The 27,971-nt window shown below is 43.1% G+C and overlaps 1 protein-coding gene across 2 annotated transcripts in view; it reads right to left on the bottom strand.

The window, feature by feature from the left end:
* Positions 1–8,854: 8,854 nt before the first annotated feature.
* C3_1H2orf80 (chromosome 3_1 C2orf80 homolog) overlaps positions 8,855–27,971 on the bottom strand; it is a 301,817-nt gene continuing 282,700 nt past the window's right edge. For both annotated transcript variants that reach the window (XM_078680339.1, XM_078680338.1), the window contains exon 9: positions 8,855–14,165. In XM_078680339.1, coding sequence (XP_078536465.1) covers positions 14,067–14,165 — 99 coding nt within the window. In that variant the 3' untranslated portion in view covers positions 8,855–14,066. The remainder of the gene's footprint in view (positions 14,166–27,971) is intronic.

The following is a 27,971-nucleotide window of genomic DNA, read 5'->3' on the forward strand; positions in this document are numbered from 1 at the left end:
GTGTATCACGTGGGTGTGACAAATCCGGCGTGGAGGCCGGAGCAGTCAGCTAGACTGCGGACTCATTACAGGAAGCAGGACAAACATCACAACTCTTTGGCTGAGTCTGCTGGCCTGAGCCTTAGCTTTGGGTTCCCTCATTTCCCCCTTTGTTTGCATGCATCAGACCAGGAAGCGTTTGTTGCATCCAGCCAGTGACAAATCTTGAGGACACTCTTTTTCCTAATTGTCCACTGACATTTCCTATGGATTGAATAGAATGTGGTGGTGCTGTTAACATGGCTGCTCTGCTTGCCCTGGGACTTTGAGTTACTGGTGCCTCTAATGCAGCTTAGCTAGACTTAGGATCCTGCACTGGCATTATCCCCAAGACTCATCTGTGCAGAGGAAGGACCAGGGAGTGCTATGAGGCATGCGTAGTAGTGAGTTCTTCGCGCTAGCTGACTTGCCGCTTTTTAAAATAACTTTATGTTTTAAATCTCTTAATTTGACTCTGCACTCTGCATTTTGCTCACACTCACTCACCCTTTTATTGCTGTGTCATAGCCCATTCCCCGGTCGACTAAGGGCGTGCCCGATTGTTGTGGAGGGTAGAGCATGTTGCCCGGCTCTTGCTGTCGGTCATGCTGAGGGGAGGAGTTCTAGCGCTAACCACCCAGGTGCTACTTAAGACAATGCCAATTATGATGCGCAGCGGATGCGTGCCGCTGGCGCACCGCTGGCGTGCAGAAGGCACGCCAAAGGCAAGCCCGTCTGAGCTCGTCTGTGCCTGTTCCGCGGCCAGGGCCTGCCATGCTGCCGGCTACCCGGTCGGAGCACGAATACAATGGACCACGTTCCAACTAATGGAAGTTAATGAGAAAGGGTGTAATGCTCCGGCGCTATGTGCATTTTCAGGGTCTTTTAACGCCCAATTTAATTGTGCTACTTGTTCATTCTTTTTTAAGCCAGTCCCCTAATACTTCATCGAGACTATTCCCCTCTCCCGCCGGACCTGTAGCTGAGTGCACGAGCCTCTCTCCAAACATCAAGGCGTGCACGCTCAACTCTGGATTGCGACCTCGTAATTCGGGAGATAATTGGCTATCCTTCACTACTCATGCTTGGGACTTAATGTTTCTTACCCAAACATGGGTAAAGGACTCCTGACCTTAATTTTCCTATACCCCCTGAGTACCGTTTTGTGGGGATTAATCGTACCAGTACCAAGGTGTGTGGTGGGATTGCTGTGATCTACGCTCAGGCTAGAAGATCTTTTCTAGGAAGCTCTCTAACCGTGGCCCTTTAGAAGCCATGTATTTTAGTATTTCTGAAGCTTCGCATTCAATCCTGGCAGGTATACAGACATCCTGGTTCCCCCCTTCCCCAAATCCCTAATGGATTTGTATATTATGGCTGCTGATCTATCGCTCAAACACCATTTTTTGGTGATTTTGACTTGAATGTGGATGGCACTCCCTGTATCAAAGCAGGACTGCTTCTCAATACCATGATGGGACTCAATTTGTCCCAGCGGGTTAGTGGCCCCACTCATCTGGCTGGCCATACGCTGGACCTATTGTTCACCAACCATCCCAATCTGACCACTTTACCACCCCTCCCTCTCACTTGATCAAACCATTTCCTTATCCCATTCAGTCTGGCTACTACCCCTTGCTATGACATTCCAGGGACTTTGGCAGGAAGTGGTGCAAAATTACCTGTTCATCACTGGCCCCTGCACTTTCCCACAGTGTGTGGCAGTCAGAAGGGGATTTAGACACCGACGTTTTCAAAGTTTAATGGCTGGCTTTCCTCAGCCATAAATGCAATTGCCCCTGTGCAGCCGATAAAATCTTCCAGATTAAAACCCTCAGCTCCCTGTTTCTCCTCCGCTTTGCTGAAGACAATTCTATGATCCTGAGGCAAAAGCCACTTACAGATCTGCCATCAAGAAATTCCACAAATTGAAACGTACCATAATGAGAGAGTATTACATTGTGAAAATCAGCTCTGCTGATAATTCCTCAAAAACGCTGTTCAAAATAGTGAAAGAGTTTTCTAAACCATCAGCATTATCTAGCTCGACTCCTCCTAGCCAAGGACTCTGTGAGGGGTTATCTAACTTTTTTCACGAAAAAATCCTAGACATTTTTTCTATGTTCAACCAGTCCATGGATACCCCAGTTCTTGACTCCAGGGTAACCAAGGAGGAGGCTTACACTTCTTTTAATTCTATATCTATTGATACCGTTTCTCATAAAATGTTGGCATGTATATCAGGCTCTCCTTTGGACCCTTGTCCGGCCCAATTATTCAGTGCACTCGCCCCTCTTATTATCTCTCCGCTGAACTTGCTTTGGAACACCTCCTTACATACTGGTCATTTCCCCTTGTCTTGGAAACAGGCCATGCTCATTCCCATCCTAAAAAAAACCTGAAGCTGACCCATCAGGCTCACTTCCCTTTTACCTAAACCAGCCACAATCCTGGAGAAAGTAGTGCAAGAACAACTCTCTAACTACCTTCAATTCAGGCAACTTCTCCACGACTCGCAGTCTGGTTTTAGATCAGGCTATAGTACTGAGACTTCACTTTTGGAGGTGTCAGAGACTATTCGTGAATGCTTGGACGTAGGCAAGGCAGCTATGTTAGTACTCCTCGACCTGTCCGCGGCTTCAATATGGTCTCTCATGCCATATTGATTGAAATACTGTATAGTCTTGGGATTCAGGGCACCCCACTGGCTTGGATTAGATATTTTCTCAGCGATCGTACCTAACAGGTCTACCTTCAACCTTTTGTCTCGGAGAAAAAAACAGTTTTGGTGTTCCCCAAGGCTCTGCCCTGAGCCCACTAATGTTTATGTATCACCGCTAGCCATGGTGGTAGAATCGTGTGGGGTCAGAGTGATCTCCTACGCTGATGACACACAATTAGTGTTTTCATTTAGAGATCACTCTGACGCCAGTTTTTCGAACTTCAGACGGTACCTCAGCTACATCTCTACCTGGAACACTCTCAGGCTTAACTCAGAAAAAACTGAGGTGTTGTTTTTTAATCAAAAAAATCCCCCTCTACCACTACTTTGGTGGCAACCTGAACTGAACCCCCCCCCCCCTCAGTGCCGGTGGTTTCTGCCAGGAATCTGGGATTCCTATTTCATAATTAATTATATTGCAAGGCTCAAATAAATAAAGTCACATCTGCATGTTTTGGTAAACTATGCATGATCCGAAAATTCTCGCTTTCCTTCCTTTGGATTCTCACTGAAACATCATTCACGCCCTTATAACATCACACCTGGATTATGCTAAAAGCCTGTATGCCGGATCCCCAGCCTATCTGGTCAAACGTCTGCAGATTGTGCAGAATGCGGCGGCAAGAATGATTTGTAACATCCCATATCGCCACTCAATCTTTCCTCAAAAGCTACATTGGCTGCCTGTGACTAGAAGCATTCAGTTTAAATCTCTGGTCCTGGCATATAGAGCAAAGCAGGGTAAGGGGCCGGTCTATATCAGAGCCAGACTGAAGCATGCTCAGTCTAAGAGATCTCTCAGATCAAATCATCCTTGCCTCTTACTGACTCCCCGATTCCGCCATTCTAGAATGGGTGGAAGAGCGTCCTCAGTCATCACTGCTCGCTCCTGGAACAGCCTGTCACTGTCCCGCCGTATGACAGAATCAGAATGCTTATTTCAACGCAATTTAAAAACCTAGCTGTTTACCAACCCTTAGGCACACAGAGACACTCACAACTGCTTACTGTTCGCAGTGCCAGGACACCCCCGTTGGGGTAGCTGCGCACTATATAAGTTTCTAAATAAAATAAAATAAATACAATTCTGCCATCATTGTCCTTGAGGTTTGGGGAGCAAATGCTGAAAGCCGCATCTCTTCCTGCCTCTCAATGGCTTCCAGTAGGGAAGATGGGATCCAGCACATAAGACAGCTTCTGGCTGGTCAGACATGATATCATTGTACCTGCTAGAATTGTGAAAAAAAGAGCTATTCCTATTGGGCAGCCTCCAGGTGAAATGTAGAATGGGAGCCTCAAAAGGATAAGGCATCTGTTTAAGTGGATGGGTCCACGGGGGAAAGTTGCTTCCCCTACTAGATCATCTAGATGGTGCAGAGTAGGAAGACTGCACTGAATTTAGATCCCCATTTTCTGTTATATTATGCTGCCAGAACCATACACGTATTCCATTCACTCTTTTAATATCTTATGAATACTTCCGATTAGACCAGTATTAATTACATCACTGTGTTCCTTTAACACGTATACCTTGTCAGTTCGTGCTCAAATTAAGCAACCACTGAATGTATTGGCATTACTTGTACCTAAACAAAAGAACTTCTCATTTGAAAGCAGTTAGTGTATCTAATATTGCTATTCGCAGTTACATTGAAAATAATGTGTAATCTTCAGCAATCCAGAAAAGTAATACCACTATAGCACTTCTTTATTTTTACCCACATGGCTGTAATTTAACGTGTAAGTTTCAAGGTTGCCCATGTATTAGGTTCACACTTTAAAGGAAGATAAGGGCAGTATTGTTTCCTCACCACAATCGTTCAATGTTCTACCATTGTGCCTCCATCTTCCTTGATCTCCCTAATGCCTGCAGCTTCCTGGAACACTGAAGCCTGCATTCGCCTAGAAAAACAATTTTTGTGCAGTAGGTTTATCCACAATGACTTTGGTCAGGCGTCATCTTGGAAATTGCAGGGTCTATGTGTCTGTGCTTCTGAGTGAGGTAAATAGATGTCATACATCTCCAAAGTGCTTCTTGGGCTGTCCAGACTGATCATGTGTCTTTGCTTCTTCTCGTTGTGTTTAGCATTTAACCGCTTCTGAGAACACTTTGGTAAGATGTTGGAAGGGACAGTCCCATGCCTAAACTGCCATTCCCTTGGGGCCAAGCCTCACCGCCCTTGAGTCAATGGTTGTTCTGATTGCTTCTCTGGTTTTTGCCAGTCTCACAACAAGATCCCAGATAAGAAGTTGCAAAGATGTATTACTCTCTATAAGGCCTGCTCTAATAGACCTTTCCCTGTCATGTGACTCCTACCCTAAGTCCACTGCCACTCATCCCAAGTTATTGGTTCAGAAAGAGAGAGAACAATTGCACTATGTGCTGGAAGGGGATGGGGCCTGCTTTCGTTTAACATGATCACCACATTGCTGTTGGGTTGCCAGATCAAGGCCTGATATATCTTCCTTGTCTATGATTCCCCTTTAGTACCACAAAATCTCCCACAAGCACCACCACCTCCAGGGTAGTCACTGCATCCCAATTTACCCGTAGTCATCCACTTTCCAACCGCAACAGACGCTACCTAGCACCATCGCAGATCCAACTATATCAGGTAGGCACCACCCCTGGGGTAGGAGCTGATGTGGAATGACGCTGACTGCATGCATGCCAAACCTTAATGACCAGCATATACCTAAACATTACGTATGGGATAAAGTACCCCCGGCTGTACATTATAAGGATATTGCAAACCACCAAGGAGTTCCAGGGCCATAAAAAGGAATAAGGCCATAGGCTTAGTTTATAGGATTATGAAATTCTAAGGTGGCTTGCAACATCCTTATCATGTACAGCAGGGGGTACTTTATCCCTTACATTACATGGCCACACCATCATCTTTTGCACAACCAACTTAAATCCTTGGCGCCTAACTCTTTCATATTAAAAGAGAGCATGAAGAATAAAAATAGAATCACTAGCACAAAATTAAACACGTCAAAAAAGTCCATTTTATTTAAAAATGCGCAGCAGAAAGATACAGAAAAATTCTAACTTTTCTATAATTTTCCAAGTAGTGAAAAAAATAAACATGCTGCCACAATATCTACTTTCTGCTTGGCACTGTAGAATAAAAAAAAAATGATGAAATAAAAGTTATGTTTCATTTTCGTTTCTTTCAACAGTGATCTAGCCTGCCTTTCCCTAGGCTGGAAGCAGGCATTGTGACGTCAGAACTCGAGTGCAATAAGCGATTACAGTTGAGTTCTGATGTCATCATTATAATCGGCGAATGTGTGTGTCACAAGTCGCCAATTATAAGGAAATGAGAGACACATTTGTATACAGGGATAGCAGAATCCCATGTATTATACTCTAATATTGCACTAGTTGTTTATGACGTCATTGAAAAAGATTTTTTGGAATACCATTACTGAAAAACCATTTCACCTAAACTGTTTACTTGAAATTTGCAGATTGAATGGCATTTACCATTTCATAGAAAGCAATTAATAGAATGTCTCTTTTTTCCAAATTGGTGTTTTCATGCTTATTTTGTAGGATGCAAATGCAATGGCTGCAGATCTTACTTTCCGAAACATTTTTATCAAATGTATTTATTTCAGTGCTTTACTTCATCGAACAAACTTTTGAATTTTCTTCTTTTACCTTGTCAAACAATTACTTTGGATGCTTTCAATTCCTGACCCATCACCACCACTAAATGCCATCCATACCTTTCCCCTTAAAACTCCCCACCATACCTAAATTACATGCATACCTGACCCTTAAACTCCACTCATCCATGAGCCATTAATGCTCTTTCTACCCCTAAACTACACCCATCCCTGAACCCCCAAAACCCTCACTTTACTTAAACTACACACATCCTTGCCTCAATCTCTACCCATCCCTGAACCCTAAAAGCCATTCTACCCTTAAATACCCCCCATTCCTGAACCCTGAATACTCCATTCTACACCTAAAACTCATCCCACCCATCCATCCACCACCCCTGACCCCTAAACAAACCTTCATCACCTTTAAAGAAAAACCATCCCTGAGCCCCTAGAAACCGCTCAACATCCCTAATCTCCTCCCAGTGAGGAATCCCCAAAAACTCTTTGTACATCTAAACTCCAGCCATCTCTGAACCCTTAAAGTCACACACCAACCCAAAACTTCACCCAATCCTGAACACTAAAACTCTTTCTGTCCTTGAGCTCCACCGATCCCTAACACTCTAAAACCTCTCACCACCTCTAACCTCTACCCATCAATGGCCCTTCAAAATACTCTATCAATGAACCCTCAAATCCCCTCAACACCCCTACTCTCCACCGAACACTGAACCATAATAACATCTCACCATCCCTAAACTCCACTCATTCGTGAACCCTAAAAGCCCCTTACACCCCTAAATTCAGACCTCCTTGAACCCTGAAAACCCCTTTCTACACCCGAACTCTACCCATCCCGACCCCTAAAAGAACTCTCATAACCCCTCAACATCACCCATCCCTTGTGCCCAAAGACTTTTCACTACTCCTAAACTCCACTCAAGTTTAATGTAATTTTGGACTTTTTTTCCTAAAATGATCTTTCATTTAAAATGTTCCTTTAATTTTTGATCTACTTGTATTTCCTTAAAATTGTCTTTGCTCAAAATTGTTTTTCCATGATTTTGTCTCCTCCAATGTGATTACTCAGTTTTTGTTTTACTATTAATTCATGAACATCAATTGCATTTGTAAATACATGCTTTAACTATATTATGAATGTGTCATTAAAGACAAATACAGCTAATGTGCATTGGTATGAACAAATGATAGCCAGAAACCGGTCTTAGGATGCTTGATTCCGGTCTATGAAAGACATGGCTTGGCAGTTCGGACTGGACTGTTCCCATGAGGCACAGGTTCAAGGCTGATTTGCATATGGCCATGTCTGAACTGGGGTGGTGTGGAGTGCAAAAAAAGATGGATTTAGGCCCAGATCTCTGTACTGGGGTGAATGTATGACATTGTTCTGCATTCTGTCCATCAACTGTTGTTTTTGCGCAAGGATTGACAGATGCGTCAGAAATTCTGACGGATTTGTTGACGCAAAAGTCACGCATTGCTGGAGACGTGTCGCAAGCACGACACAACTCGAGCAAAGCAGGGGAGGCCTATCCTCATTGTGCTGTATCAATCCTTACGCCTGCTTCAAGCAGGCATAAGAATTTGACACAGTGGCGTCCTAGAAAAAGCGCAGTGAAATTTTGTAGATTTCACTGTGTGACTTCTAGGATGCTTTTTTTGCGTTGGAATGTCCACCCTGCATACATTATACCTGGCGAAGGTATAATGTGATGCAGGGCTTTACAACATGACACATCTCCCTTAATGCGTCACTTTGTAAATGGGCCGCATTTTTACGCAGCTGATGCTTCACAAAAATTGATACAAGGGGCATGTAAATCTGCCCCAGTGTATTGTGCTGACTGCAAATGGCTCATTGACATATGTGCACGTACTGTTAGCTAAAACATATGTTCAACAACAAAACATTATTACTGCTATGACTATTTGAACCAGTTAATGTCTAGGGGTGAGCTTATATTCAATGTACAATGTCCCATGTGCAATTTAGATAAAAACAGACAGAGAATAAACAGATTCGCAGACAGGTCACATCATGTATTTCTCAGAGTGCACAGACAGCTCCAGAGATTCAGAAATATAAAAACATACTAGAGATCATCGCTAGCAAAAGAAAATAGATTGCATACTTGGTAAAGATCTAATGAATTTTATAAAGAACACTTAAATCATCATGGGTACATAAAAGACAGACTTACAGAACATATGCCCCACAAAATAGGTTGCTGACATACCGCCATGGTTAGGATTAAGGGCCATATGTATCAAAAAGTCATTTTGCGATTCTCAAATAGCGATTTTTTGCGAATCACTATTTGAGAATCGCAAAATGCTATGTATGCAGGATTTGCAATACAGTTTGCGAATCCTACATATTCCTTAATTGCGAATCGCAAATTGCAATTCGCATTTAAGGAATACCTCCCCATTCATTCCTATGGGCCTAGAGGGCCAAAGGAATGACTGGGAAGACATTCTCAATTTGCGATTAGCAATTAGCGAATTGCAAATTGAGAATGCAATTTCAAGGGTGCAGGGGTGTCAAAAGGACACCCTGTTGCACCCCTGAAATAAGCATGGGTGCACATGTGGTGCACATACATGCCCTAAGGGCATGTATGTGCTTCACATTGCACTTTGAAAAATGCAAAAAAATGCATTTTTCAAAGAAATCGCAAATCACCACCAACTTGAAGTTGGTGATAATTTGCGATTCCTTCAGGCCAAATTGCACTTTTTTGGTGCTTCTACATTGCATTTAAGGAATGGCAAAATTTGCGATTCCTTCAATGCAATCGCAAAATAAGGAATTGCAAAATGTGCGATTCCTTATTTTGCCTTAATACATACCATTTGGCAAAACTGCATTCGCAAACGCCGAAATTCACAGAATTTCGGCGTTTGCCAATGCAATTTTGCTTGATACATATGGCCCTACGTCCCTGGGCGTGTCACGTTCATTTTCCAAGTCCTGTTTGAAATCACATGAACCAATTGTGCTGAGCTACCGTATTCCAATGGTTTGTAGAAAGACAATATAGACAAGAATGTGATGCCAGAAGACGTGAAATTCTCTGATTGTCCCACCCATCGCCTATATAGATGGCCATTCAACAGAAGAAGTAACCATATATTACACATTTGAAGAAACATGTATTATTTATGCTTTTAATATCCGACTCCAGGTTTTCTTCACACTGGGTTGCTGCTTTTCAAAAGTAGTGTCTTGTGATGTGAGTGTTTGTCAAACTGCAATACAGCTTTTAGCACTGCCAACAAACTATTCTAATGGTACGTGCTATATTTAATTCCAGTGCATGGGGAAACAAGTTAATTAAAAGTTAATGAAAAACGATGAAGGTATGTTTGATGAGGGCCAGCTATTCCTCCGATCAAGATATTACTGGGATTAAAAGAAAGTGCACACAGGTTACAGAAAATCAAAACGAAGCAAAGCAGCATTATGGCAGGGATTGATGCCTTTTCCAGCAACCAGAATTCACTTAGAGATGTATGTTTGTATAAACGCTTTGTCTTCATCAACACCTACAATTAAACACATGAAAACACACCATACAGATATGAAGGTTTGTGAGGCGAGCACCCAGTTCAGAATTTTACCCACACATCACTTTTTAATTTTGGAACTTGCAATTGTCACCTGCAAATCAAACCTTCAAATACCAGAGTATCTCGCATCATACAATGGTCAACTTTAGCTCTCAAGTTTGCCTTAAATAGAGCTCAAGTGACTACTAGTGTTATAGATATTAAAACAAGCATGGGAAGCAAGCAATTATATATTTGAGAAAGACACACTGTTATAAACCAAGAACAGGGGTGATGGAGCAAGGATTCACACGTAAAGCGCCTTGCTTGTATTCAATAACCTCGAATAACCCTAATTAAGCTAATCAACCTGTTTGTCTTATTAATTTAGCCTCTATTCTGGCATTTTGGGTGTCCGAGAGACGCTTGCTTATGTGTTTACTAATCTTAATACGCTTGCTACTTAAGATGGCTGCTTCTACGCAGGAATTTCTACTGCGCATGCGTCGGTCATACCCATGTGACGTGACGTACTCGCAGTTCTGGTGGGAATCTGTTGCACTTGCACACTAGAGCTAAAATGGCTGCTTTGTGTACTCACATGCCTGAAGCTTGCATTGCTGCTTTTGCTATTCTGTTCGTATTGCATTAACTCTAAACGCTATAGTTATTATAGAATAATGGGAACAGTATAGAGATTCATGGTATACAGTGTATTCATTTTTTTCTGTGTTCTAAAACTGTTCTTTTCTATTTCATGGTACATTACGAAATGTGGCCTGCCTTCCCTTGCCGTACTCCATCTTGATTGAAACTGAGTCTGCGCGAGATCTGCGAGTCTCCACAGCAATGACCTTTGAAATACTGCCAAGGAGCTGACTGACTGAAAAGATGCTCATGGGAACCTCACCTTACGAACTCTAGTCGCATACATTGTATTTGTGGAGAAGAACACGTATTGTTGTACATCATGATAACCTGAAGTTCGATGGGCGGTCTTGAAAAATACAAATTATGAGCTTGAGAAAGTCAAATCCTAGGTGGTGTGATGACCTGTCCTTTCTTTTGTCCAATCGAAATTGGGGATCCTTACACTTGCAATATTTGGAGGTGGAACACTGACCTGAAAACAGTATAACATTCCTAGGTTAGCTAGAGAAATTGTCCGACTTGTCCGAATAGCTGACCTGTCACTGACCCAACGCACTCAATAGCTGATCGAGAATAGAGGTGCTGCGGAGCACTCTGTCAGACAGACTCACAGACCCAATCGGGGTTTTGAGAACCTTAAGTGCTGGCGAAGCACTTTGCTGGGGAATTCGAGAACCCAATCGGGGTTTTGACTGATAGCTGCAGAGAAAGTGTAGCGCCGGCGTTGCAACTGAACCACAGGTGCTGGTCTCAACTTTGGTGGTCCTGTCCTGATCCTAATCTGGTTTTCCTGTCCTGGGTTTCTATTCTGCACCTTCTGGCTTACTGGCAAACTGTATTCCTTGGGGTTCTCCTATCCTTAACTGACCAGTGGCCAGGGTTGGTCTCCACACCGTTCTAGGTAAATATAAATCTGTGAGGGAAACACACTTGCATAATTTTTCTTTACTCTTTCCTGAAGTCTTGCTAAAAGTTATAATTGCATATGTTCCTTTTCTTTACCCTTCCCTTGTGATAAAAATACTGAAGTAGTGAAAGTACCTGTATTAGCATGTTCCATTTTTCCCCTACCTTATAGAGGATATTAAAGTATTGGTTTTGAATAAATAGATGATCCTTTTCTTTACCCCTTCCTTTAGCTGAATAAAAGTGGTTGTTCTGAATTATTAGCCTGTTCTAATTTCTTACCCATCCTATAGATACATGGTGAACTCAGTTTCGACATTATAGTTTCATGTTCCTTTTTCTTACCCACCCGGTAGGAAACGATAAACTGTGACGTTCTAGCATGTCCCTTATTTTTCCCGTCCTTTAGAAAATACCATTTCAGGTCTGATTCCTATACGCTCATTTTTTCAGTATGCTCCTTTTCCTTACCTTCCCTTTAGACTTCTGAATGATTGGCATAATCTACTTTCTACATGGTTATACGCTTTTCATGATTTTGGTTATTGATAGTTTGCTTACTGTAAATCTTATGCTTTTTGACCTTGATGAGAACTAGATAAAGGTTTTCAAAACTTCCTGAGTCTGTGGTTATTATAAAGAGTGCAAATGTTATAAATGGTTATTTTAGACTGCTTATCTTTTCAGCTAGCTCCCTGATCCATTGTGATTGTAGGTACCAGTGACAAGGATTGGTAAGTCGAGTATATAGGAAATAGGTAGGAACAAACTGGGTTACTGGTAGTAGAGTGTATATACCCGATTAGAATAAATATGGTAAATTCAATTTATGGGCCCAAGTGTGCATATGGTAATATTATAGTCGGGTGACCTGCGCGCTCTATCAGGGGTATTATTGCAACTGACATCCAGAAATAACTATTAGCAGTTAGTACTGAGCAGTGTCTATACACCTGGTGTGTGTTTGAAAACTAGTGGCAACCAGTCTTGCAGCTGTGATGTCACTGATCCTGTTATTTGGGGGCGCTAATGAAATTAATTGTATTTATTTATTTTAAGGGTTTGTAAAGCGCAAAGCTACACCTAGTGGATTCTCGGTGCAGGCGGCAAAGGAAGGGGAGTTTTGGGTACATCAATCTCAAAAAGCCAGGTCTTCAAGCCCTTGCAAAAAGAAAGTAATGTGTTTGGGAATTGTAAGCCAGTGCAATTCGTGAAGAACATGGGAGACTGAGGCAAATTTTGAAAGATGATACAGAAGCCTAGTGGCTGCTTTCTATACCAACCGCAGCTGGTGGGTGGATGCCTTGTCTTTTCCCAAGTTAAGCACATTACCACAATCCAGTCTAGACAAAACAAGGGCCAAGATCACAGCCTTTGGGCTGAAATTTGCATGTTCTAAATAATGTTTCTCAGCCATTTAAGCACAGTGAAACACATGGCAGTCACTTTACACCTGAGACTTCATGGACATCGATTCATCCAGCAAAAATCCCAGATTTTTGATTTTCACGGAAGGAGTTGGTAAAGACCCGAGAGAAACCGACCAATGTTAGGGCCCCTAAGAGAGGGATGTTTGCCCAGAATTAGGACCTCCGTCTTATCCCCATTGAGCTTGAGTGGGTTTTTGTTCATCCATAAGGAAATCCGAATCAATCCCAGGTTAAGACCAGAAGGTACATGGCTCTGTGTAGATGACAGCATAAAGATGAACTGCGTGTCAACTGCAAAGTGGGTTGTACAAGTAAATATTGAGGCTAAATATATTAACATACAATATTATTGTGGACAGACTAATATTGGACAAAATATTGAAAAGTATAGATTTACTATTTCTGACTCCACATCCATGTACCTTGAAGATATAAACATGACAAGGGAACTTATATGTAGACTTAGATATCGAAAATCTAAACATACTAAATTTTGATATTTTAGATTATATTTTTTGTCTTCGATATTCTTGATTCGCTATTTAGGGTGCACACCAAGCCGCCCCTTTTAAGACATAGGAGGTAGTTGCTGACTTGTGGTTCTCCATGGTGTGTTCTCTTACCTCCCTGTGACCTGCTAATCCAATGGCCACACTTCGCATGCTTTGTTTACTATTACGGTTCTGACCGTCCAGTTGGATTGCAAACATTGCTCTCTTTATTTCTCTCTGTAGATTACATTGATAGTCCTTTGCTATGAACAGTCACTCACTGTGGAGAGGCAAGGAGCAGGAAAACATTGTAAGGCTGCTAGACAGCATGACTTGGGAGAGCCATCACTATGAACTAAAGTTACAATCAAGATCAGCTTTCTGCAGTCAGGATTAGCAGTTTCTATCATTCAGTTGTGGTTGGGAAATCTGGTAAAACAGGAGAACAAGAAGGAGAATATATTATAAGAGCAGACTGTGTATCTTCTCGAAGAACTAAATGAGATTAGGAAGAGGGACTGGTGAAGGGAGAAGCAGTTAGATAGTTGATCATTAAAGCATTGTAACACAACATTTTATCACTGTCAATAAATTTATGTATTGCTGTAGTTTGAAAAGGGTAGACTCAAAGTCACTGCACATTTAACAGGTAGTCTAGGCATCTTCTGTGTGAGCGAGTTGTTCTACCGCCTCTTCGCCAGTTTCAGGGTCCTCCGCTATATTCTTTAGATCATTTTCATTTCCTATTGAGTTCTACAAGAAATAGAAAAGAAAGACTGGAGTTCATTCGATAAGGCAAAAGAACAGCCCATTGAATTATCACGTGTTAGCACTGATTTGCAGAGTAGCAACACAAAAAAGCCTTATAGACAGACTGGTGACCCTACCCACCAGCATTGCGAACCAGGAATCTGCACCACCTCAAATTAATCTGAATTTCTTAAAGCATTTTATAAAAGCAAACTAATCAAATGAAATAATTTCCCCACCCAGGACCCCGTATATTTTTATACCTTACAATATATCAATGACAACATCTTCCTCACTTCTCACTAAACAGCATCAAATGTTGTAGGCTGGTTTGCACTATTTGGGTAAAGTCTGGGAAGAAGAGAATATTAGTGTTAGCACACTGCAAGAGTCATCTCAAGGCTTACTGCCTACACAATTGTATACCTGTCCCTAAAACTGACCCTGCAGCCATTTTTCAATCTGAGTTGCAACCCCCGCAGGCCCCACACCTAGCTGAGGCAAAAGCAATGGGACCCTTTGAGCCCTCTCCACCAAGAAGATCTTCAACATTCCCTTGGGCTTCAAAACATAAAACACAAGCATTCAACAAACAGTACAACAGAGGATTCCTCCTCCTTTATCCACACTTCTGTTATGTGAACATTGTTATTGCAAGAGTGACCTTCAGCACCCTCAGCTCACTCAGTGAGTCGCTGAGAGCTCTCTTTCAGACAATTATCTCTCCGTGAATTGAATGTCCTTAGCATGGTCTGAGACTCATTTCACCACCCTCAACATCATATTTGGGACTTTTCGAAGCAGCAGTCTTATGTACAAGGGTACAATGTCTCTGTTTTCCTATTAGAGGTGCCTCCACTGAACCCGTGGCCGGGGGCTATGGGTGTGGCTATGATCTCTCAGGCAAGGGCTCTATTACAAAAGCATATTTGTCCAGCCTTTTCTACTGGACTGAGTGAACAGGCCTCTCAAAGACCATAGTTCCCTTTCTACCTTTCCCACAACAAAGATGTCTGAAACGACCATCACCCCAATATGTCTCTGGAATCAACAGAGGTCAAGGCCAGCTACAGCTACCTTGCAACACGGTTTGTCAGTCATTGTACCCTTGTGCATCAAACAGGGAGTGCCTGTCAGAAAGCAAATTGGCTGCATAACCCTGAGCTCTTGTGCCAAATGGCTATAAATCCTCTGTGAAAATCTGCTGTAGATCGCAGTCAAATGCAAATAGAGCTACAGATCCTACACAAAAATGCCGAGGTCGCCTGCGAGATTGGCAGGTGAGATTTAGCTCAGGATAAGCCCTGTTTAGGGACAGGTACATCTTGGCTCTACTGGCATCAGACAGATGTGGAATGACGGCTGATCCCACATTAAAGGAGAAAACTGCTACAGTAAACGTAGTAAAGCAATGGAAGTTATAAGTAAAGAAATGATGGGGCATATTACTTACTACACAGAGGGAGAAGTTTATGTGAAAGTCAGGAGGGACAGGCTACTGCAAACAACCAGCCACAAAAGTATAAGCCCATTGGTATTTACAAATTGTAATTCCCAAAGTTACTGCAGGCCTCAATGTGACAAAATAGTAAATGTTTTCCAGTCCACACTTTCAATAACCAGACATGGCCACTCACAGGTACTGTAGCACACTCCCGTACAATGTAATTGAGACTGGGACATAAAGTAACTACCCACACCAAATTCTGCTCAATCAAAAAAATTACTTAGACTTTAAAAAAAATATATAATTTTTTGTTTAATGTTAAAAAATAATATACATGTATGAGTATTAGGTAATTACTATAACATTTAATAATACACTTAATTCAAAAATTAAATTACATTTTAAAAAAGTGAAATATTTTAAATTGATTCTACACATAACTTTCTTCAAAATTGAAAACATATTAAATATAAATACATTTTTAATGTGGCTGTGATGTTTGGTTTTACCTTAGTCCTTAAGGAATATTAATTATAAATTAAATATAAATATTTTAAATAATTATTTCATAAATACAAATATTTTTTTCATTCACGTATAATGACTTAATATGCGGTCATTTTTATTTGAACAATCCAAGCTTTAGATTAAGCATTTTAAAATATTTTACATTTATATATTGTATTAAAATATTTTTATAATATAATATACTAAGAAGTTTAATAAGTATCTTTCCACTGCTATTGACACCATTGCCCCCTTACATTCCTTCTCATCGGCCCGTACAAAACCTTCTGCCCCTTGGTTCTCTTCAACGTTGCGTGAAGAAAAATCCAAGTGGAAGAGATTAGAACGCTCCTGGCGATCTACTTATGATCCTGCTGCCAAAATTACATACAGAACTGCCTTGAAAAAATTCCATAAATTAAAACTGACCACCATTTCGCCCATAAAATCAATACCGCAGACAAATCAGCCAAAACATTATAACAAATTGTGAAAGACTTTACTAAACTGGCGGCTCTTACTCGCCCTATCAAACCAAGTCAAGCGCTCTGTGACGGCCTCTCTGATTTCTTTCATAATAAAATTGCAGATATTTCTTGTTCCTTTATTCCCCCGGAATGGCCCAGTGAAGTGACCTCAGCCCAGCACATCTTTCCCCCTAGTGAAAATATGCTCCGCAACTTTGAGGCTATTTCACTAGATACGGCACTCCAAAAAATGCAGCAGTGTAAATCAGGGTCACCCCTTGACCTGGTCCCCGCCCAAGTGTTCACCTCCCTGGCGCCAGTTATCATCCAACCTCTATTCACAATATGGAATGCCTCCCTTCTCTCGGGTCACTTTCCTCTAGCATGAAAACAGGCTACATTGATCCCCATTTTGAAAAAACCTGAGGCGGATCCCTCAGGTTATAGTAACTATCGTCCTATATCCCTGTTCCCAAAACCTGCTAAAATCCTGGAAAAAATCGTACAAGAACAGCGGGCCGACCATTTGGAGACCTGTAATCTCCTCCATGGCTCACAGTCCGGTTTTAGGTCAGGTTATTGCACGGAGACAGCACTCCTCGAGGTCACAGAGACAATTAGGGAAAGCGTAGACAGAGGCCAGGTAGCGATGTTGGTGCTCCTCGATCTGTCCGCGGCTTTCAACACCGTCTCCCATTCCATACTGTTGGAGAGACTCCACAATGTGGAGATACGTGACACTCCTCTAGCCTGGATCAAATCATTTCTAACGGATAGAACGCAACAGGTATGGTGTCGACCCTACTTCTCTAAAGATAAAAAGCCCCTTGATTGTGGAGTCCCCCAGGGATTGGCTCTCAGCCCCCTCTTTTTTAATGTCTACCTTTCACCTTTGGCTGATGTAATCGAGGCTCACGGCATCAGAGTGGTCTCATATGCTGATGATACACAGCTAATTTTCTCTTTCACAGACCACTCTGACAACAGACTCCAGAATTTCAAAACCTGCTTGTCCAACATTGTATCATGGATGACTCAAAACACCTTAAAGCTTAACACCGACAAGACTGAGGTGTTGTTCTTCAATCAAATATCTCCACTGCCACCATCCATGTGGTGGCCGTCCAAGTTGAATCCCCCTCCGTCCCCCGTGAAAGTAGCTCGAAACCTGGGCGTCAAATTGACAACGAGCTATCACATAAAACCCAGATTCATAAAGTAACTTCCGCTTGTTTCGGCAAGTTACATATGATAAAAAAGATCTCGCCCTACCTGCCCATTGATGCTCTGAAGACAGTAGTGCACGCCCTCATTACCTCTCATTTAGACTATTCCAATAGCCTATATGCGGGTGCCCCAGCATATCTCTTACAACGATTGCAGATTGTTCAGAACGGTGCGGCCAGGCTGATTTGCAAGATCCCCTACCGGCATTCTATCCCCCCCCCCCCTTAAAAACCTTGCACTGGCTCCCGATATCCTCCCGCATCCAGTTCAAGGCTCTAGTTCTTACTTTCAGGGCATTGAGTGGTAAAGGTCCTGTGTATCTCAGATGCAGGCTGAAGCTAGTCCATTCCTCTCGTAATCTCAGATCCAACCATCTCCGTCTTCTGCTCCCCCCCCCCGCTATATTCGTGCGGGAAAAGGAGGTAGAGCATTTGCTGTGGTCACGTCTAAACTATGGAACTCTCTTCCGCTCAGTCTTTGCTCGATAGAATCAGAATCCCTGTTCAGAGGCAAATTGAAGACAAGGCTATTCTCCAGCTACTAACTCCGAGGTTCTATGCCGCTGCTGTCCACACCGCCAGGACACCCGCGTTGGGGGTAGCTGCGCGCTTAACAAATGCTATAAATAAATTAAATAAATAATATTTGTATATAGGAACATCCGAGATATGGTAGCAGAGATCGCTCACTGACATGTAAAAAGTTATTTGAGGTAACTTTACATACTTAAATACTTTTGTAGGAGGTGACATCAGGGGATGGAAGTCTGCACTTAAGTGTATATCTAAACTGGTGAATGGCAAAAAAGAGTACATTTACTCCAAGGCGCAGTAGTAGAATTACATGTGAGTAAATTTGCACACGTAAATTTACTTTTGTAATCCTGCTCAAAATATAAAAAATAAAAAAATGCCAAATAAAGATGTCAAGCATGGGCTGTCAGACATATGGATAGTCATGTGAAGCCCTATCTGCAATTTTCCATGCAACACCAAAAGGTCTTGAGTTTTGCAGTACCTCATAGCTCCAGAACTTCAGAGAGACAAGCAAAAGGAAAAACAAACTATACCTGGGGGATGGGGAATCATGTGTACACGAGTCCTCTGTGAGACAGCTGATAATTGGCTACATTATGGGTCATGTATAGTCAATCAGACAAATAGAGAGAGTGAGTGTGTGTGTGTGTGTGTGTGTGTGTGTGTGTGTGCGCGCATCTGTGTGTGTTTTATTTGTATATGCACACATTATGTTTATTTATACTTATGGCACACTCGTTTACTTAGAAACCATTTATTGTTTTTAGTTTCAATATTTACAGCAAACAGGAGAACCGAATATTGCTGAATTATCTCGATTGGCAGCTGCAGCTGTTTCAATTTCCCTTGGAATATGTATGGGTAACAACACATTTACCAATGAACTGCTGCACTATATTAGTGTAATGTATTTGCACTTCTTATGTTAGAAATGTCTACTGCTGATGAATCACGCTGTTAGGTGATTAGTATCGGTTACTTTTCATATTTGATGTGATAATATGATTCATGCTTATTTATGGAAAATCATTATTTTGCCAAGTTACTTATAATTTACCTTCCGTCTCTCCTTGGTTCATTGTTTTTTAAGTATATCAGTATTTAACTGGTATGAGAAAAATACGTTTAAGAACAATATGAATTGGTATATCACATGAAGGTCATCTGCACAAAGTGCAAGGCTACTGAGAATATTTGGTAGTCTGCTGTTTATGGGAAACAAGAATCGAAGAGCGTGCACCGTTTGCTGTGGCCGACAAGATTTATATACTGAGAGAACCACCTCTGCTGCTCATAGAGGTAGCAAAGGGGCTTTACCTCAGAATTGTCTTTTATTTAAAGGGATTCTTTTGTGCGGTGTTCTTCTTACAAATATAACATACTAATGTTCATTTACCTTCCAGATATACATAATATATTGTGCAATTTTAATCTAAGGAGTTGCCACGCTCCTTAAAAGGAGGATAATTAGATTGTGGTGCTGAGCATAGTGCCATCTCCAGGTAATGGCCAGATGGAAAGGATAAAGAAGAAGAAGGAGGAGTTTCTCCAACTGGCGATAGGTGATGATTTGCCATGAAAGTGTGCTGTACTTGCAACCATTCTATAATGCAGTTCCACAACAAATGTTAATTATGGCACAACGATATTTGAAATGCTATTTAGAAAGAAACCTTTCAGAGATCTATTGCCTGGATGGCTGGCTTGGAAGCATATCAGTGTTGAAAAGGATTGCAAAAAATATCAGATACGAGGCACTGGGGAAGAGGAAAACAGGAATACAGTTAACAACTTGCTGGCAGGAAGAGATGTGTCAGAGAATTTGGCTTTCTGTAAGAAAATGGAATAGAATTTAGCGTCAATTTATTGTGAAGAAACAGCTCTTTGAGTTTTACACCTAAGATGAGGTTTGTAGAAGGAGTTGTAATTCCATAAAGGTATCAGATGGTCGAAGGAATTATGCGACGAAACATTGAGCTAGAAAGAAGCAGCTCATAGGGTCCGATTGCAAGTCAGGCAGTCTTGCGACCGTCAGACTCTCAGAGGCGGTCCATCATCTGCCGCATTATCACTATTAGAGTTGTAGGGGCGCTGGACAGCCGGTTGCACCAGGGAAGTGTTCCCTGGCGGTGGCGCTGGAGCGCCAATGTGCAATATGCCGAGCAGGGCTGGCACAGTCCTGCTCAGCATATTGCAAGTTTCTGCACTGACAACATTTTCATGGCGGGGCTTCCTGGCAATGCAAGAAAAAAGGAGGCCCTACAGGGCCACCTTGTCCACCTTGCCATGGGCATTTAGTCAAGAGGGCACAACATGAGCCCCCATGTCTGTGTTCCCCCAAGTTCCAGCATGGCATGGATATCAGCCTCCATGCTGTGGTAGAACTTTTTGTCCATTCCCATTGCGGTTCCTGTTTTCAAGGCACCGCCATTGGAAAGGCCAAAGGACTGAAGACTGTATTACGAGTTGTACTTTTACAACTCGCAATACAGCCAGTGGTCCATGCGCGGGATTGCCGGGCCCGCAGTAAATGCCAAATGAGGGCCTGAATCTGATGTGGTTAGGAATGGGGCAGGGTCGGAGCCATCCTAACCACATCAGACCTGCATGTTTGGAGTCCTTTCTAACAGAGCCATTCGTAAAAGAATCTGACTTGCTTTTCCGGATGGCTTCCGACGAGCTCCGGGTGCCCATCCGCCAACCGGAAACCCTTCAGTAACCCCCTGCTGGCTCTTTCCGGCCAAGGGAGTACGATGGCAGTTTCTCATTGCCTTTCGGTGCCGGCCTTTCTGAGATAGAGAGGCAGTAGGAATCTGTCTTTGGGGCCCCCAGCAGGGCCCCTATGGGTGCGAGGCCATCGAATGGCGGCCTAGGGGGCACCAATGGTGCCCTCCTGTTGATCCCTACCACCGGTGTCAGGCACCTTGGGGTGCCTGTCATGGGGTGCAGGGATGACCTGCACCTCTGCACTTAACAATGCAGCCATGCATTCCATTCAGTATAGGATTGCGACCAAACAGGGTTCAGTCGCATCCTACTTGCAGGTCTGGAACAGATGACAAGAGGTCGTTCGGGTTCCAGTTCCTGACTGATGTCGGATGGAATCTGGTCCGTCTGACATCAGAATTGGCCCCTGAGTGTTGCATGGTACTAAAATAAGCAAGGACGTGAAAGTTGTACTGAGCTACCAGTGATTGTACCTGAATGGTTAAAAAATGTGAGATGAATGAAGACAAGCACTCAGTGAATTTGTTAATTCATGTGCTGTGCATTTCTTACTTGCTGTAGTATAGTATTTTAGTTTGTTATAACTCTTGCATTGTTTGGAAATTATGATTATTGGTGGTATTCGGAGAGCTGTTCTGTTAATCTAATTGTAATGTCTTGTATCCTTTCTTCGAAATCCCCTGTAGAATTGAGAGTTGCTTGGTGGATCTGGAGAGTCTAAAATGTATCTGAGGTTGCTTTGGAAATAATTGATTGTTAAATCAGTATTGCTTTCTGAGTCACTGGTCCATCCGGAAATGATTTACCAGTTGCATTTTCACCACAGAATAGAATATATATTTCATACAGCCAGTGTACAAAATAAAACATCTACTACAATTGTCCCAAATTTATATCTCAATTCAAAACAGAAATGTGTGTAACATTTCTGCAATGGATCCAAAGCGGTTATATCTCCTTAACCTTCTCCTTCTAGGCTTCCAATCATTGTGACAAGTAGTGACGTACGTTATGTCTGGTTGATATTAGTAAGGTACTGATCTGTCTACAAATTTGTTTGAGTGCTCTTTAATGTCATTAACTGGGCAATGTAGTACATTCCTTCTCCCACCAACAAAACTGGAATTTCGTTTTTCCTCATTGAGATACTTAGCTCCAAAGGCTAAAATTGAAATATTTTATTTGAGTATAACTTTGCTAGGAAGGAGTTCAAAATATCATTCAAGGACTTAAAAGATTGGCACAGATAAATCCCAAACCTTGCCACTGATTACTTTATCATAACTAGTACAGAAAAGAAGTTATAGAATTTTTATTTCTGTGAGCCAAAATTCAGCCTTCTAGCAGCCTTTCCTGATTGGTCAGCCTTGACAGGCGTAGCCAAGCTGCTCTGATGAGGTGATAAAGGGCATGCATAGAGCAGAGGTGGTGGAAGATCTGCAGTTACAAAGAACAGGTCAGGATGGGGGCAGGGTAAATCAAATTGGGCATCAAAGAAATCAGGATAGTAAGGAATGCCAGGCTTACCATCTCGTCCTGTACCCCAGCCAAATGGCAGGCCCAGGAATGGAATCTGCAGAGGGTCGGGACGAGGAGTGTTAATACAAATAAGCCACACCAGTGGGCTGGTTTAGGCAGGGCTTACTCTTCTCCAGAGGAATTCTCCATCTTGAATTTTAAAGTGCAGTGCTTTGTGGGACAAGAATATGCCTCACTTTGGAGGAAGCTGCCATGCTTTTGAGTGACACCCGGCATTGCATTGGACAGGGGTGTCCCCCTGCTTGTCGCCCCACATCAGTGAATAAATATAGGAGAGCTGCATAGCAACTCGGATCTGCTGCTTAAAACTACAAGGAGAAGAAGGACTGCCCTGCTGGAACCCTGGTCTGCACCCCAAAGTATTATAATCTGAAGGACAGCGCCTGCTATACACTTGGAAATACAGCCTTGAGGACTTTTACCTTGTCTCAGAAAGGATCTGGCCAGGTGCATTGTGGGAATCGTAGTCCCAAACTTCCAAGGACCATCTCCCGAAGTCAAGAGTCAAGCCAACTACCTTCACCACGATCCAGCCTGGATTTCAGGTTCGTCCTGCTGAAAGCTTCAGAGCTCCAGACTTCCAGGACTTGACCAGGTGTGAAAACTAAGGTCAATGGACAATCAATATTTGCCCGGCGGTATCGCCTCTTTAACCCACAAAATATTAATCAATGAAGAGGCAGGCGCTGGAGACTAGAAGGCAGGAAACAAGGTTTATTCTCTCCGGAGGAGAACACATCAGTTCGGACAGCAGGTATCGTCACGAGGGGCTCTAACCGCATCTCTGAGGCCTGGCCTCTTATACACAGTTAAATGAATTTTATTGCAGGTAACACAGTCTTGTAATGCTTTGAAGTATGAAAGGACATCCTCTGAATCTCCCCTACAGGCCCGTTCCCACACACATTTACAGTTGAAGTCCCCACCCCGGTCACAACAGGTGATGATTATCGCGCAGCTGGACATTCCGCCGATTCACGGAATGTGGGGGTTTGATCGGATCTCATAGGGTGGGGGCTTTGATCAACTCGGGGGTCCTTTGATGAGGGAAGCTTTCTACTGTACGGGGAGGGGTAATAAACAGTATCGGCAGAGCTAGGTGTCGGCCTGGGAAAGAGGAAGACAAACGGGCACACAGGAAAGGGGGTTTGTATCAAAGGGCCTGGGACCATGAAAGGAATGAGGGGAGGTGTCGCGCTGGGAACAGGATGGGGTTCTGAGGCAGAGCTGCGTTGAAGGGAGGTTTTATGATCCAAGGCATGCGAGTGTGGGGGTTGTCAGCGTGCGGGCTTTGCGAGGGCGAAGGGCTATGCTGGGGGCCAGTGGCGTGCAGAGGGTGGTTCTGATCGAGGCACCCAAAATGGCGGGTGCACACGACAAAAAGTGTGGCATCCGGGGAAAAAGGCAAGATGGCGCAGATAATGTTTACCAAACCGTACTAATTTTCCACAGTCCTCCCTTTAACATATCCAAGACATCTTGCTGGCCTATTTCCTATCCATGTCTACTGTGGTGGTCATAAGTAAAGAAATGGGAACCCAGATGAAGGAGCTATAAACATTACATTTAAAATATTTCGTCTTAGGAGGCGGGTCTATCGATAAACTCGTTTGCAGGAAGGTCATAGTAATGCAATATCGGGCAAAACGATTCTGTAATGTGAGCATTGAGTACATTTCATAGATACTTGTAGTCATTCGGAATGTGAACTGATAGGTTGTTACATATGTAAGTTCTGTTCATTTTTAGTTGGCAATACAATGGTGGCTGGGAGAGAAATGAGACGTAGTAAAAACAATAATCAGGGGCGCCATTGGTCGAAGGGGAGGTCCTATTGTCATGGACCGTTATTAATGAGTTCTCAGCATTCTTCGTCGTCTTCTGTTGGCATGGTGGAGCGATGAGTCCAGCTCTCTTCTGAGCTCCGCGTTGCAGGGCATGACCTTTTCCTCGCTTTCCTGGTCAAAAAGGTCCTTTTCGCCCTGTGTCCTTTTGAGTCGATTGTCAAAAAGTTCAGGTGGAAGAAGAGTGTGTGTAAGTAGTCCATAGGGTAGGTCGGAGAAAAAGGGGGGATGGAGCAGGGCCAAATCGGGAACAGACCAGGGGGGCGGAAAATTTCAGGTAGGCGGGCTCATGACCGAATTCAGAGAGCGGGGACTTTTCGGCACACGTTGAACATTGAGCAGGGGCATCAGGTACCCTTAAATGAGTTTGAAAAGACAGTCTTTAGAGAATTGGCAGAGGAAGGTAATCACATAAGTCTATTTCTCTCCCAGCTCCAAGCAAATAAGAAACATCTGTTACATTGGGGTTCACAACCATCATATAAATAATTGATGATGGGCTTGTTGGATTTCCTATAACTTTCCTTCGTAACTATTTCTTTGGTGCTTGTTGGCATTACATTCATTGTCGTGGTACGAAATCTGGTGCCTATTCATCGTATTTTGCGTATTACAGTTACGTCAGTTCTTCTGACAGAGACCCACCTTCCTAGTACGAGCCTTACAAAGCTATACCGTTCTCCAGGACTTTATATTTTTCAAAAAAAGTGCAACGTGCTATCACCATGGTCTGATGGGTATCTTTCTGAGGGACGAACATAGGCTAAACAATTTTCCATTCTATAAATGCATCCTACCTTTCAGCTAAACATTTTACTTTCAACAGGGTTAATTGCAACGATTTCTTCATTTCGGCCTAATCTTTAACTTCGCAAACATCAGTCTAGTTCCTACATAGCCTCTTACAACCTGATTACTTTATTAAAAACCGGGGTCTTATGGAAACAACTAGGGACATAGCAAACTGTGGTTAGGGACTATCGTCTTGCTTTGTGTCATAAGGGCATTATTTAGCAGAAGGCCACAGTTCAGTTGGTGAGCGTTCAGTGATACTTCTTGAATTCTAAACTCTGTAGTTTGCTTATCAACAGATCATTTCTAGGAACAACGGCTGGCCCGTGTTAGTTGTAAGTCGACTTGTTTCTTACAACAGGGGGCGAGGGAAATTTTTAAAACTCTCGTCTGGGGCAGCTGATACAAAACTGGGGGCGTTCTGGGAAGATGGGGATGTTTCGATCACCTTTACTGTTTGGGTATTGCGACAATTCGGGACGGGGAAGGTCGCGTTATCTGAGGCACCTTTTTTATAGAAGCCACTGACATGTAGTTCCCTTATTACGGGCCAGATTAGGGAACCTTAGTCGTCTTACCTGTCCTTTCCCGTTTGGCCAATTCTAGGTTTCATCAATATTTAGCAGAAAGGAGAGGTAGTGACACGGCATCAGGGTGATTTATATTTAAGACAAATTTTGTGCAAATACTTGCGGTATTTGGAGCCAATTGGGGGTGCACTAGGGGTGGCGGTTTGCCAATTTTGGTGCTAGTCGTTCGGAAGAGTGTGAGTGTGGAGGGGAGAGAGAGAGAGAGAGAGAGAGAGAGAGAGAGAGAGAGAGAGAGAGAGAGAGAGAGATGTGCAACAATAGGCTAAATAGTACACGTGCGACATGGGGGGTGGCCGTGTATTAAGATAGGCTATTCAGCGCATTACACAACATAAGACATTACGGGTCTGTGTTAGAATCTCGAAAACATGCAGTTTGGGACGGACGAGCATTAGGCAGGGTAGAGGGGACATGCTTTGAGCAAAAGACACCATTGTATCGCACTTCTCGCACTCTCGGTCCTCCGATCAGTCAAGTCAGCGTCTCAGTCGCCCAAAAACATTTTCTCATAGATTCAGACATACGTGACACGTGCCCATTCACGCAACACGGATTAGGGGTGACCGTGTTTCATCATATTATACAACTTATTAGCTCTTTCGTTACAAGAGCAGTTTGTGGGTGTGCTTAGGTGCCGTCTGGCAACGTTAGTCCGCTTCGTGTATCAGACATGGCGGGGCTTCAGATCTTCCCCATACCTTGGTTGTGATCCCCAGTGTAACCTGTAGGGGGAGGAAAAGAGGGGAAGGGAGGGGGACAACATTCGCGCATTTCAGATGCATGGGCACGAAAGTTCTTTACTTACCTCATACTCGTCTTGTCTCCTCGGGATAGAATCCCTGGGGTCTTGGTTTCTGAAGCCAGGGGGGGAAAAAAGGGGGGCAGTGTGTCCTTATAGGTCGCGTGTAGGGAAACGTTAAAAATCAGGGGCTCTTAGTGCGGGGTATCTAGTTGGTAGATGTATCTAGCTATCGGGGCCCTTAAATCTTTTCCAATGCTGTGATGGTCTAAGGCATACCAGCTCTTCGGCCAACTCTGTTCCCTAGTACCTTTGAGTGTCGTACCTTCATAACGTTCTATCATTTACACCGCTTCACGTTACCCGTCTTCAGAAGTCGAGGTCATACTCCATGCGTTAGTTCCAGAGCCAGTCGCATACTTGGAGGCAGAGTATCGTGTCTTAGATTCGATCCTCCATCTGGAGCTGAGCAACCATCTTCTAATAACCTTAAAAAGAGAACAAAGCAGGGTGCACAAAAACTCTCCCGCTGACCCCACATTTTTCAAAAAGTATGCAATACCCATTTCATAGTTCGGAAAACCTTTATTTGCACAATCGTTCAGCATGCAGATATGACAGTGCAATCGTATTTGGTCGGGCACGGCAATGGCTAAAGTGCATACAGTAGGGGGTTATTTTGCAGTATTGGGAATATTAAGAATATTAAAAAGGCTTATTCATTCATTTGCAGGGAACTAAAATGTCTATCGATAGTTGAGGGATCAAGGGGCATTCATTTCATAGTTGGCAGTACAGTTGGACTAGTTGCAATCAAATTTCCTATATGTATACCGTGGGTGTGTGTCGTAAGCGAGGTTATGTATCGGCTACAATAATGTCATAATAAATTGTACATTGAAAAACATTTTTCACAGGGCCCTTTTACATGTTTATCGAGTGAACCCTCCCTCTTTTTCGTCAAGTGTACAAAGGATCATATACATTTTTCAGAACATCGAGTCTTTTTAGCTAAAAAAAACACCACGAGGCGTTCGCAAGTTCTCATTGATTCCGGCGCCATTTTGGGCGGGGCCGGGTTAGTCCGGAAGTAGCATCAGAGACAAAATGTTTCCCATAACCGGCGGTTGGACCAGAGTCCTCTTCGGCAGTTCAAACACTCGTGCTAACAGAAGGGGTGGCTATGTCGTGGTTATTTTCGTTAGCGACCAAGGCAGTCGTTCCTCACCGGGAGCCGGCAGGGGCCGAGGGCTCCTGGGACTTTTGTAGAATCTTCAAGGCTGTGGGGATGCTGTCGGAGGTGGGGGCTCGTGCCCCCGGTGGACAAGCGTCCGAGTTACATTGCTGGTCAAAGTTACTCTAGCGGCCTAGACCCGCCTTCCAGGGGGCCCAGA

The sequence above is a fragment of the Lissotriton helveticus genome, chromosome 3_1 (genome assembly GCF_964261635.1).
Source record: "Lissotriton helveticus chromosome 3_1, aLisHel1.1, whole genome shotgun sequence".
Classification (NCBI taxonomy): Eukaryota; Metazoa; Chordata; class Amphibia; order Caudata; family Salamandridae; genus Lissotriton; species Lissotriton helveticus.